Genomic DNA, 14,823 nt, shown 5'->3' on the forward strand with positions numbered 1-14,823 from the left:
TTTTTTTTAATCTTGCCAATTAACATTTCTGTAGCACTGATTAAGGTACAAAATTTCTCACATTCACAATCTAGTTAGGAGCAAACTAGTTAGGCAGTTAAAACAAATATCATCACATTAAACCCCAATGAGCCAGAGGAAGAACCATTGTTTAGAGAACTCAACTGTGTTTTCGAACTCTAAATCCCATGATGTTTTATTTTACACACCAATTCATGAAGATTTATTTAGTTTTTTATTTGTATTTATTTATTTATTTTCTGGTAGAGGGTCTATCTCTGTTGCCCAAGACGGTCTCAAACACCTGAGTGATCCTCCCACCTCAGCATCCCAAAGTGCTAGGATTACAGATTACACGTGTTAGCCACTAAGGCCAGCCGGCAATTTATTTCTTAAATAGCATTTGTATTTGATTATTCTAAGTACCTGTAACTAAAATAGTCTCAGGTCAGTAGGCACAAAAAAAAAAAAGGAAAAAAATCTTTCTTTTTGCTCAACTATTATTAGGAAAAAATGGATTTTATGTTAATAAGGGAAAAATGAAATACAGAATCCCTGAAGAGTGTGTGTGTGTGTGTGTGTGTGTGTGTGTAAGGCATGGTTAGTTCAGTTGTCTAAGAGTATATTTTCACGTAGGTTGTCATCACAATAAAAATTCTGTGTTCACTAAAGTCATACTGACCCATGTGTATATCTTTTTTTTACAAAGAAACCTTCTAAATGCATCATTGGCTCAGAATTCAGACTCCACTCTCAATTTTCAAATTGTTTGTTTGTTTGTTGATTTGTTTGTTTTTGAAAGTCAAAGCCCATTAGTGAAAAAAAGTTGAGATCCCATTCCCAAAGAGACTTTGAGATCCTACAACTTTGGGCATAAAAAGAGACATCTTTTCATCTAAAAAAGAAAATAAATTAGACATTTAAGTTTTCTCAGCATACTGCCTGTCCTTAACTATTTTCTATCACAATTTCATTTACTGTAGTCTTTTCTTATCTCTTCAATAAAAATAAAGGCCCACTGATTACATCTGCTGCTTGTCATGCCGTTAGTTACTAAATATTTGTTGACTGAGAATCATTAAATGAACGTTATCACAAGGATATGGAGAAATTTTAAATGACGCAATACATCTTTATACAGAGTGGAATTTTAAAAATCAATGTAAATTGGGAAAAGAAGTTAACAGAGGACATTTTTGCAATAAAAATATGGACCAGGTAATTTTAGTTTTCTATTTACACAATATTTTTTAAATTACTGGACTTTCAACATTTAAGCATTAAGTCCAAGAACATACAATTTTTAAATGCAATTCTACAAACACATACAGCACAACTTTCAATAATGAGCAATAGTCATTATGACAGTTCACAAATCTAGTTTTCATATAGTCTCTTTTCTATATTTTTATATTTATAGAAACTGTTAAGTGGGTTTCATCATAAATGTAGGGGTAGGGAGACCAAATGCAACTATCAGATATTAATGGTAGTTCTTATAGTAGTTGGGTATCTTTACATAAAAATTTAACTTAAACATTCTCAATATCCTCAACCTCTACATGGAATTTTAAAAAAGAAAACTAGTAAAATAGAATGCCTTGATTATAGCCAGATTTCTAAGTGGTCTAGTAACAAAAAGTCAAGGCAGTGACGTAGAGAAGATGGGGAAGTACCTGTGTTTATGTAAAAGAAAAAATTATTAATAACAAACATTATTTAAGTGAGTAGTCTCTTATCCTCAAAATACGTTGAATAATTACCACCACATCAAGCTAATCTGAATTATTAGATCTCATGGTCTTTTACAAAAGTGTCCATGAAATTTTCCAACAACTTCCCAGACACTTCTAATTTTTGGGACTACACCGTGAATTATTTTCAGTCCTTAGACCTGTACTTTCCAGTAAAGAAGCCAGTAGCTACCAGAGGTGATAGAGCACTTGAAATGAGGCTAGTGCAACTTAGAAACTGAATTTTATATTTTATTTCATCTTAATTAATTTATTAAATTTAAATTTTAAAAGTGTTATTCAAGTCAGTTACTGGAAACCTCTTAATTTTGTTTGGAAAAAAACTGGGTATATGAACATACTTTTAAACTGAAAATTTTATTAAACTTTAAATTAAGTGCAGTCCGCCCTCAGGTTGCACATCTACTGATTCAACCAATCTTAGATTGAAACTATTTGAAAAAGAAAAATGGATGGTTGCATCTGCACTGAACACTGAAACAGCCTTTTTTTCTTGTTATTATTCCATAAACAATATAGTATTTATACAACATTTACATTGTATTAGGTACTGTAAATAATCTAGACATAATTGAAAGTATAAGAGAACATGCATCTAGGTTATATGCAAATACTACATCATTTTATACAAGAGATTTAAGCATCCTTGGATTTTGGTATCCACGAGAAGTTGTAGAACAAGTCCCCTAATGATACTGAAAGATTACTGTATTTGCAATGAAAACTTACTATCTGAATTAAGACTTGCTGTACCCAGATTTCAAAGATGTAGTATAATAAAAGAATAAAAATCTCATCAATAAAATTTACATTGATTAAATATTAAAAAGATAATATTTTTATATCCTAGGTAAATATAATTTATTATTATTAAATTTTATTATACTGTTCTCCTTTCACTTTTTAAATATTGTTACTAAAATTTCTGAATCACATAAGTTGCTTGCATTTTATTTCTGTGGGACAGTGTTGTCTTAGACAATGCATATTAATGTAAAACCCAAAGTTTTGTTAAGTCAAGTTCCTTTAAGAATAATTTACATTGCATCAAAATTTGTTCTATATACATGTACAGTTCTATAAATTTTGATTAATTCATACAGTCAGGTAACTAGCACCACAGTCATGATATGAAACATTTTCACCATCCCCAAAAGTTCCCTCATGTCCCTTTGTAATCAACCTTTACCCACCACCCCAACCCCTGACAACAATGATCTGTTTTCTGTCCCGACAGTTTTGCTGTTTCTAAAATGCCATAAAAGTTTAATAATACAGCATATAGACTTTTGAACCCAGTGAAATCAAATTTTAAATATTATACCATTCTATGGTATTAAAGGATTATGATCATTTTGATATTCCTTTTCCTTGTATCAAGAACCTTTACCAAGGCCTGTTTTTTTCCAGTTATTCCACTTTCAAAACTGAACTTTCTTCCTTGTCATCATTCTAGTAATGTATTTACCCTTCAAGAATAAAACCTAGTAGATTGTATTACAGTTATTTACATTACAGTCCTTCCTCCCACCAGACTCTAAGCTAGAAACCCGACTTTGTTTTCCATAGCATTAACTCTGTCTAGTGCAGTTAACAGTGCAAATGACGAGGCTGAGAAGAGATTTCCCATTGTGTTCTAAAACAAGGTAAAGGAAAAAAAGAAATGAGTGATGGAGGTTACTCACCAGATTAGCCATCTCCGAAATTTTATTGAAGTCTCCGAAAAGAGTATAAGGCTATACAGAGGATCACAAGAGATATGATTCCAGCCAGCCAGGTGTGAATGCTAGTGGAGCTTTAACTATGCCAGTATTTTTACCTGGATTGCTACTTGTTTTGTCATAGCTTGCTAACAAAGTTGAGTAAATTTGGAGTTGTCTTCCTAATAGCATTTTTCTCGTAAACCTTGTTATTTCTAGTACATGATTTTACAGAACAGAAAGTCAAGAATACACGTATCACATTATAACAGAAACAGCTGCACCACACAAAGAACTTAATAAATTAGAAGGTTCTATCTGAAAAGTCTGATATTTATTTGTAATCATTAATGTCCGTATGGTTAAATATATGAAATATAAGAAATACATGTATTAAATAGTTAATAAGATATCACTATTTAGTTCAATGCTTTCAAGTACTTACTAAAATCTCCAGTAAGAAAAACTCCTTCTGCTCCCGGGGCCCATTCTTTGCAGTATAAACCACCATCAGCACATCTGTGGACGCCAAATGATTCATAGCCTCTGGAAAACTTATCAATACCACCTTCGTTTTCTCCAATGTTGTTCAAAATTTGGCTAAACTGTTTATACCTTTGAAGAAGTGTGAAAGAAAATAAGTTAGAAAATTAAATAGTCTTCTAGAAAAGCTACTGTAATTAACTGCTTTAGTCTTACTTAGGGAAAAAAGGACATTATTAAAGAGGAATAATATAAATAATTTCATTTATTAGTAGAGGTTACCTAGTAGGATAAAATCACTCTTATTTAAAATAAACTGAGCTAATCTAACTAGCATTTTTGGTAACTTCAAGCACTGGTATGAGAGACGAAACATGATGGTTATACTATTTCATGAATTTTTTAAAAACTAGCATTATAGCAACTTCCATGTCAAGACAGTGTAATGAAACAGAATCTCTACATCTCTCTCCTCTGATTCCTAAGGAAATGAAATAACACAGTCAAAATTCAGCAAGAAAAATAAAATTAGCCTACTGCAGGGTTTGGCAAACTTTTCCTGTTAAGGGGCAGACGGCAAATATTTTAGGCTTTGTCAGCCATATGGTCTCTGTCACAGCTACTCAAGGATGTCTCTGAAGTATGAAAGGGGCCATGGACAAAAAGTTAATGAGTGGGTGTGGCTGTGTTCCAGTAACACTTTATTTACAAAAACAGGTGGTGGGCCAGATTTGGCCTGCAGCCTTTTCCTTCCCTAAAGCAACTAAGCATGGCAAGAACATACATCATATTAAAGTAGAAAAGCCAGTGGCCACAAGAAGAAATCACAGATTCCTAAGCAGGACCAAGAACAGCGCATGCCTGCTCCTGATCCTTTCCCAGTTCCCCTATATCAGGTACCAGTACACCAAAATTACTACCCTATTTTCATTAGTATCCCCTATATCCAGTAAGAAACAAACTAGGAAAAACTTGGTAAAACTGGCGAAGTCAACCATGTAGCTGGTGCTGTATGTCAGAAGTGAAGGTTCCAGAACTATACAAAATTGTATACAATATTGTATACAATACTATACAAGCCAATAGGCTTCTCTATACCTCCCCATTCCCTCAGGGCTAAGCAATCTTGCCCTGAAAGATGGCAGGAATCTAGGTACGGGATATCCAGGGAATATACAAAATTTGAGATGCAGAATAATGAACAATATCTCAACTTAGCTACATAGAAAATTGACCTTTTTACAAATGTTTCACATTATACAACTTAATTAAAAATAAACTCAAAAGAATAAGAGCTGAAAGATTATATGACAAGAGAATGAAAAGTAAAAGACTGTAGACTTAACGAAATAAATGGAGGAATAAAGTATATCAATAGATAACGATGAATAAGTTTAGACTCAGCAAAAAAAAGTACATAGTATAGCAAAAATAACAAATTATTAAATGAATAAATAATTGAGAATTGAAATAATTAAAGAAAAACAATGAATTTGAATATATTAAAGAGAACCTAAGAGACACCCAACATAGACAAAAAAAATACGATCCAAATATGGATAGCTGCTGACTGAAAAATAAAACTAAATAAAATGAATATAGATGGAATAAAACTGGAAAATTTTCCTAAAGAATTAAATCCACATGTTAAAAAGAGCATACAATTTTTTAAGAAAAGTTTGGGAGACAAACACACACAAAATATATTCCAATTTAAGCAACTGAAATTCAAAAGATAAAAGAAATGAGTCTATAGACAACCAGGCAGAAAAAGGCAACATCAATTAAAAACCAAAAGATAAAACCAACTCCACACAATTCTAAGAAGGAAAAGTAGTAATCTAGGAATATCCTAGGAGACAAGTTTCTATTCATATCTAAAGAATTTTTTAAAATACTGTCAAATTTAAAATTGAGTTTTAGTCAATGACACTAATGAACCATTCTTGAAGAAAAATAAGCTACTTTCCATTTTTCTAAATGGCAATTAAAAATTAAAAACAAACACAAGAACGAACAGTTATTGTAGGAGTGTGTCTAAGAACTGACTCCTTAAATATAGAACCTTGGCTAGACAATCGTGGAACTGTGTGAATGTGATCATGAAAAGGGATCTCAGCTGACAAAGTAAAAACATTGTATTTAAAAAAAGAGATGAGTGAAAGGAGGATGAAATTTTATAGCAGAGAATCACTCAACACAGAGTAAAATTTAAGGTTGTCATCATTATACTCTTTCATGTCTTTATTAATCTTAGACGAGCACTGAAATAAAACTTTACAGTAAAGAAAGTTGTATATGAATTCCAATAATTTCTTCTTTTCATTTCACTTTAATTTCATTGTTTAAATTAAAGTTAACAGACATTTATTTTCTCATGTCTCATTATAGTATTTCTATCAAGCATTTTCTCTAACCTTCCATCTAAAGATAGGCATACAAAAATATCAAGAATTATATACCCTTAATATCAGTGAAGATTATTTTGGTGACGTTTCTTTTTACTTTCTCCATTTCATTGTTCTAATTATGTATAACAAATAACTACCATTTAAAGAAAAATGAAGTACAGTTTTCCTAAAACTATAATTTTTCACATAATTAACACAGCAACATAATTTTATATAATAGTTATAGGAATTTTACTGAGTATGTAAAACTAGGTTTATAAAATTTGAGGAACTTAAATCATTTGAAATAGATCTATGGAGCAAATCCGAGTTTCTGAAAGAGTATTAAGCCGAAGTAAAAATTCAATATGTGATGAAAGGGCATTTCAAAACAGTAAGAAAAGGATAGCTTATTCAATAAAATATTGAAATCTATAAGTCTGTCATAAAAAGTAGATCTCTAAAACAAAATAACTTACAGAGAGATCAGACTTGTAAACTTTAATAGTTTAAAAATAAGTCCAAGTGTTCATGGAAAATGAAGCACAGGTAGCCAATAAACATTAGAAACAATGATCAAATTCATATATAACTAAAGAAGTGCAAACCTAAACTTCAGAATTCAATTTTCCACCTAAAAGACCCAGAAACATATGATAGTCTATACAGATGGGATATGGTTCAGGAGAAAAGACATTTTCAAATGCTCTTGGTTGAAATATCAATTAGAAAACAATTTGACAACAGCTTTGAAAATTTCAAAATCACACTCTTCAAGTAAGTAACTCTATTTTTAGAAATCTGTCCTTTGGATATACATCACACAAAGATGCAAAGACATCTATGTATACAATACTATGTATTCTTTATGGCATTATTTATAATACAAAACCATGGAAAATAACCTACCTTTGCAACAATGGGAAACTAGGTGAATGAACTGTGGAATATCCAAATGATAAATTATATGACAACCATTAAAAAAAATGAAGTAGGGCAAAATGTGCTGATATGGAATCCTGCCCGAAATAATCCCAGTCTCACAAGATAGTTTTTATTCAAGGGGACATAAACTGAACCACCCAAATGAGCCAGGCTGGTGTAACAAATATGAGGAGCTGACAACACACAAGAAACACAAAAATTGCAAAGTTGATGATAAAATAATTAAGGAAAACAAAGCAGAAACTGTTGAGATGGAAAGTACAAGCCTCATCTAAAAGCACAGCCTCTATTTAATAGTTACAGCTCATTGTTACGTAGCATATTTTGTCCAATCATGTAATTATTCAAGAACATTAAAAAATACAGATTTTTCTATGAACTCTTCCTAATGTAAACAGTGGCAACTGCTTCAAAATACTTAAAATACTTACCTAGACAAACAAACCAGATATGCAGGCCTGATGGAACACCATATGCAAACTCTTTAAATCATATGAGAAAATGTTGTGTGTGTGTGTGGTTTTTTTAACCTCTTCCAGATATCAGTCAGCTATATTTCTTGGAATATGGAAATGCTAATCCATATTAAATTATATAAGTAATAACAGGCAATACAAACAATGTGGAACAATCAACAAAACAAAAATTGAACTTAGGGTAAAAGATATACACACACATATACCCTCATAATAAAAGGAAAACTACTGATTTTCCAAAAAGGTATAACATTGGGAGGGTAAACAAATGTAATCATTTTACTTTCAATGTTGGTATAATACCTTACGATAAACTTTTAGATTTATGTAAAGTTTAAGTTTAAAAAATAATCATTTTCTAAAAAAGTTTCTTAAAGTATTTTCAAATGTCCCATTTAGTAAAATTTCAATGGAAACACGATTATAGCATTATATTACTTTAAGTATCTTGACTTCCCTCAAGGTCAGCCCTACAGCTTCTGATACAGAAATACACATTGCACTTTGAAATCACTGTGGCTCAAAAAGGAAAATGCCTGAGGATACAGCAAGCTCATCATGCCTGTGCCCTCTCCTACTATAGTCATCTCTCTTAATATTTTGCTATGAATTTAGAGGATATTTAAAAACTAGGTCAAATTTTTGGTAACCAAGAAGATAAAATGAAATTAGTATAGGAACTAGCATTTTGTATAGATATAAAGAACTGTTACAAAAATTATCAGATGTGACCTCTATATCAATGTTTTAAATCCTCTGTTACATAGGAAGAGACAGAGGCAAACATAAATAAATAAATTGTCCAAGATCAAGAAGGTAATAAGCAATAAGGACATCACATCATTAATCACAAAGGGTAGATTTCAAGTTAAATCTCAAATTAAAAGTCATATTTCACTTTTAAAGAAAGTTATTTATGTTTTACTCTTAAGGTAATTAATCTTATAATTCTGTTTAATCTTATAATTATATTTAATTAATTTAATCTTATAATTAAGAGAATCAGGGGTAGCTGATATTAGCTTTACTTCCAGAAATAGTCTACTTTCAAGTCCAGACTCACATATACCATATGTGACTCTGAACAAGTCCCTTCATCTCCTTTTTCCTGATTTTCTTAACACATTAACTGGGGGCTCGAGGGAACCTCACAGATTGTAAGGAATCAATGAAACACAGTAGGAGCATTCCCCACAGCGTTCAATAAATGGTAGCTGGAACTTTTCTCCACCTTGAAGTGGTAACACTATAGTGTACTTTTACTTTATCAATTTTCTTTTACTTATTACAGTTGCTTAGATTTTAAAACACATATTAGCTATTAGCTATGTTACGATTTTTCCCCTCAAGTTCCAAAACTGTTTAAGAATGCTTTCCATTTTTTTCCTGGAATAGAAAAACACAAATATAAATATACCAACACATAATACATATCACACACTCCAAATTCATTTGAACATATGAGTTATGGAAAGGTTGGAAGAAAATGAAGTTGACTAGACTACCCAGGGTGGGGAGGAGGGGCGGGGAACAGTTTAGATAGTTATGAAAAAAAAAAATGAAACAAGCTAAAATCTTTGCTCTCCTGGAAGGCAGCTGGTTCATCCTAGATCAGCACTGAGGCTCTAATTTCAGACAGGGCTGTGAACACAGGAGATATGGCAGTGGAGATGGATAATCCCTTCCCTGGAAATGTATTGGGTATAGAATCCATTCTCAAGTGCTTCTGAGCGGGACAGAAACCCAAGAAACCCATGAAGAAAATTCTTTTCTTAATAGCTTATTTTTAAGATTTTACTTTGTCATTTGCTTCCTATGGGAGACTTGGATTAGAAGCAAGAAAAAGCACAGAAGTAAAAGTTCAAGAGAAATTTTTAACAGCTCAAAGGGAGGAAATAGGGTTAAAGGAGTGGAGAGTTGAGAATCTTTGGAAGGATAAAAAAGCTCTTCAACTCAGTCTTTAAAAATACTGCAGGTGTCTCACAGAAACTTTCTTAAGTGAAAAGTAACCAAAATATATAAAATTATTCATATATTAAGCCTGTCAAATGAGGGTTAAGCATTAGAGACTTTAAAGTGAGTATTTTATATTCCTCAATCAGGGCAATTATTCAACAAAAATACCCTAACATACTTATTGCAGGATAAACATATTTATTGTGTGCTAATAATTCAGTTACATAAAACAAGATCCTTCTTGTAAGGTGTTCATCCGTGCAGTGGGAAACACTGTGCCACTCATGACAGGATAGGCCTGAGATCAGTAAGTGTTCACAGAAGAATGAGCAAGACCAGGAAAGAACGAGTGATTCTGACTGGAAGAAGAGATTGGGAGAAGGCTTTAGGGAGTAGCTGGCATTTGTGCTGTATCTTGAAGGATGAGTAATATCTTTTGACAGCTTGAGAAAAGCCAGAGAAGGGCATTACATGTGTAAAAACTGGATGCTTCTTGATGACATGACGACTGGCTGTGTGTTGTCAGAGCAGGAGAAAGTGGAGTATTCCAGAGGCCAATTGGGATGAAAAAGATTGTCTGCAATCAGATAATATGTGGAATAAAAAACAAAATCCTTAAAAACTTTACAGAGGAGATAACTGATGTGATCAGAGACATGTGTTTTACAGGGAGTAGTTTGAAGGATGAATTTTGGATGAATTTTACTAGGCGGAGTCCATAAGTTAATAAAGTATTTATTAAGTAGACTATTAAGCACAGATACTGGCAGATCCTCCTGTTATACAAGCGTGAGCAATGAAAAGATTTTTTTAAATGACATCATGGTACACATGGTTTCTTATTTTTGAAAACTCTTTCTTATTTTTAAAATGTAAATGTTATCAAATAACCAAATGCATCTATTTTCAAAATCCTACATAAATTTTCAGTGGCATTTCCAATCTGTATTCAACTTGGCATACTTCATCTATCAGAAAACAGTAGAAATGAAACTGTTTGAGCAAAGGTGACAAGGAATAGTGAAATCCATCTATTTATTATACAAGCATTACTGAGAGTCTACTGTACATCCAGTACTATGCTAGTCACTGGGAATATAGAGATAAAGGACATTACAAAGTCTATGACTTGAAGATATTCTCTGTTACATATGGGAGACCGTAGAAAAGAAAGCAAGGAGTAGGAAAGCGTTACATAAGTTATTGATAAAGACAATCAGAAAACAGAATGTAATTCTGAAGTAATTCTTTCCTTTTAACTAAACTAAATGGAATTCTTTGCTTTGAAATTATACAAAGAGTGGGAAAATTATCTAGTTTGAACCCTAATATCTTCCTAGTAACTAAAATATTGGCACATAGTTAAGTATTCAATGAATAAATATTTAGTGAGCACCAATTATCTGTCAGATTCTTTCTAGGGAATGGTGATAAAATGATTAGAGTTAGGTTTAAGATTATAATTACTACGTTTGAATTTGAATCCTAATCCTACTGCTCCCCAACTGTAACTAAATTTTCTAATCTGAAATAAGAATAATGGAACTTACCTTCTAAGTCTGCTTTGAAAATCAAATGAAATAATGTTTCTAATCTTTTTATCATAATATCTTTCATGTGAAACAATGAATAGGTACACAATGTATTCAATAAGACTGATGGAAATGAGATAAACAGAAAAATTAATAGACTATTAGAATATAAAAAAGATATAATTCCTGTAACTGTATTAGACATAATATAGGTGGCTTCCTGATTTACTCAGTCCCACCAGCTCTCCTTGTACATAGAGGTTGTGGCTTGCAAGCAACTATCTGAAGAGGCCAGATACTGCACGTCTTGATCAGCTTGAACTGTTATAACAAATTATCATAGCCTGAGTGGTTTAAACAGCAAGCATTAATTTCTTACAGTTCTAGAGGCTGTGAAGTCCAAGACTGAGAACCAGCAGATCCAGCGTTTGGTGAGGGCACTCTTCCTTGTTTTCTGATGGCCACATTCTCATTGTATCCTGACATGGTAGACAGGAAAGGCAGGAAACAAGCTAAACACTCCCCAATCTCTTCTTATACAGTCACTGATCACGTCAGGAGAGGGTCACTCTTGTGATCTAATGAATCACCTCCCACAGGTACCATCTCCAAATATCATCACATTATGTATCAGAGTTTCAACATTTACGTTCTGAGTGGATATAAACATTTAGTTCATAGCAAAATAAAATGAATGTGTACACGAATAAAGGCTCCAAAGGACAAATTTTGACTAACAAGAGACAGAAAATGGGAAGAAGTCCTTAGATAAATTCCTCACTCTTCCTCTTTAACATCCTGTGTGACCAAATGATCAGCTATAAAAGGAGATAGTATTCTCTCACTTGAGAATTCAATTCATCAGCTTGGGTGTGTATCAAGATCAAATGTATACAGATCTGCACAGGTGAATAATAAACTGGGGATATGATGACCCACTGGAGACCAGCTGCTTCCAGAAGTGAAAACACAAACCTCTCACTGTTCTTTAAAATGACAGCAAACTACTCTGTGCAAACAACTCCTGATTAAAAGTGAGATGCAGACAGTTAATTTCCACTCTTTCACTTCTGCTCAAAGTGCCGGTCTGTGGTTTTTCACTCAAGCAACTCTTCTCACTATTATAATCTTTATCAATGCCTAGGTTCATGAGATTTGAAACCAGCTATCAAATGAGTTGTTTCATATGTCTAGGACTAAATGGTATATACCACCTACTACGTGCCAGGCATGGTACTACACAAGAAAGAATAGATTTAGAAATAAAAGACTGAGTTATATTTCTAGTCCCCTTAGCAACTGACCTTCAATTCTCACTTAATGCTCTCAGAATTTCTGCTTCCTCATTTATAAAATGGAATAATATCATTGATGTCAAGGTGGCTGTGCTTATATATAACTAGATCACAAAAAATAGATTATTTTATGAAATGTTACATCTTTCCTTTTTAAAAAAATAAAAAATGAAGATCTCATTTAGTTGTAAATTATTAACTACTTTCAGCAAATCATTAGTCTTCAATTTCTAAGTAGAAAACTTAAAACCTTGAAAAATTTGGAATTGTTCTGCTATGCTAATTTTCATACAAAAATAAAATTTAAACATTAATCCCATTACAAGCATACACTGTGTGATTAATTTTAATCTTTTTAAATTTTATTCACATTGTACCATCTCTAAAACACAATCAAATGCATTGTGACCAATCTAATAAACACATCCTCAGTCCACATTTAAGAAAAAATTTAGTCTCTTATTTTCTGATGTGAAGCAATAAAAGCTAATTAAGTCATGGTTTTGTTCTTACTTAGTTTAAAGTTAAGTGCAATGAAAATTCGCTACTTTCAGTCTCAGATTAATAAAATATATAGAGAAGTTATGGTTATAAAGAGATCATTAAGTATTGGGGGGGGGAGTATGAGGTAAATTCAAAACTATTATCTTCTAAAAGTTGCTACTATTTAAAATAGTATCCCAAAAGTAAGTAGTGGCTATTACTTGTTAAATATTCTTTCTTAATTTCTGGCACTGGGCCACAGATGTGAGGGGTCAAGGGAGACCATTGCTAAGATCTTTCTAGGTCTAAATCCTATAAAATCAAGAAAAGAAAAAGAAATGTTCTTATTCAATTAACAAAAAACCAGACAAAGTCCATTTAGTGGCGTCATTTAGAAATCCTTAAAACTCTCCATTTCTTTTAATAATAAAGTATTTATTTATACTACATTATTCTACTTTCAGAATCATGGAAATACTATCACATTTAATGACACAACTTAAAGAACCTACTATACAGCCATTAATATAAACATAATTTGACTTAACAAATTAGAATAAATTTAACAAAATATAACTAGAAATTAATTTTAATCACTGTGCCTTGTCTCTTGGTTACAAATAAATTAATAATATATTGCCCTTACAGTTTACTGAGGTATGATTAATGGTCAATATTAAAATTTCTAGAGTCTTCTGGTAAAGTGAAAACCTGACTGCCTAACAGACGCATATACACACACACATCTGAATACAATAAATCAGAATTACTGAAGGTAAGCCCTGAGAGATGGCCCATCTGGTCAGGCCTGGAAGTGTCAAGTATTGTCCCAAGCACTTTAAGCTGCCGGCCTCTTTATCAGCCACTCTCTTTCCAGTCACGCTCCTGTTCAGGTCTTTGCTACATGCTCTGCTGATTACCTTGGAAAAGGGCAATGCTGTAACTGTTCAACTGACCTTTCAGTTTATTTTCTCTTGTGTAATATGAAACATGAGCTAACACAGTCTTAGTCTGCTGATTTCCAGGAAGAATTCTGACTTAATGTTTCAACAGCTCCTGGCTCAAATAATACTCTGCTCTTCTGTATTCAGGTTTCTCTTTTTGGAAAAATTATGTGGCAAAGACCAAAGGTAAGGGCTAGAGAGACAGAAGCTTTAGGCCCTCTGCAGAGTGGACCACACCTGCACAGTAGTATGCTCCTGAGAATGTATGGTCCACCAACTTGCTGAGAAGCAATTCCAATCTTTTAAGTCATCACTAGGATATTGTTCCAAATGTGACTTTCATTGTAACCATGAATAGTTTTAAAGTGAGGATGCTTATGTCTTTTCTGTCTTTCAATACGAATGCTACAGTTACTCGAACATTGTCAAAAATTTTATACTCACCATGGGAAAAACAAAATAGAGAGGGAGGTTAAAGAATCGAAAGATACACATTCTAGACCCAATTAAGGTACTAGCGATGTGACCTGTGGAAAGATAAACATTCAAAGTTTCAGGTTCTTCTTCTATAAAATGAAGAAGTTGAATTGAAAGGTTCCATCCTATAATCCATACTCTAAACTTTTTTGATTCTTAGTTGGGTACTAAATTTTCCCAACCCAGGAAGAAAAAAAAAGCACCTCAACACAAAGGTTACTTTGCACATTTCCCACATAAACCAAAAGGTGTATATATTTTACCATGAACAAGAAACATAATGTTACATTTATATTTTTTCTTAAAATAAAATGCAGGGTATAAACCACATATGAAATATAACAGACACAGGAAATTTTATTTTATTTATTTTTTATTTTATTTATTT

The 14,823-nt window shown here is 32.4% G+C and overlaps 1 protein-coding gene across 1 annotated transcript in view; it reads right to left on the reverse strand.

Moving 5' to 3' along the window:
- Window positions 1–14,823, reverse strand: part of GBE1 (glucan (1,4-alpha-), branching enzyme 1) — a 122,817-nt gene that overhangs the window by 59,126 nt on the left and 48,868 nt on the right. Inside the window, exon 2 of the mRNA XM_011976730.1 lies at window positions 3,900–4,069. Coding sequence (XP_011832120.1) covers window positions 3,900–4,069 — 170 coding nt within the window. The remainder of the gene's footprint in view (window positions 1–3,899; window positions 4,070–14,823) is intronic.

Source organism: Mandrillus leucophaeus, unplaced genomic scaffold (genome assembly GCF_000951045.1).
Source record: "Mandrillus leucophaeus isolate KB7577 unplaced genomic scaffold, Mleu.le_1.0 Scaffold102, whole genome shotgun sequence".
Classification (NCBI taxonomy): domain Eukaryota; kingdom Metazoa; phylum Chordata; class Mammalia; order Primates; family Cercopithecidae; genus Mandrillus; species Mandrillus leucophaeus.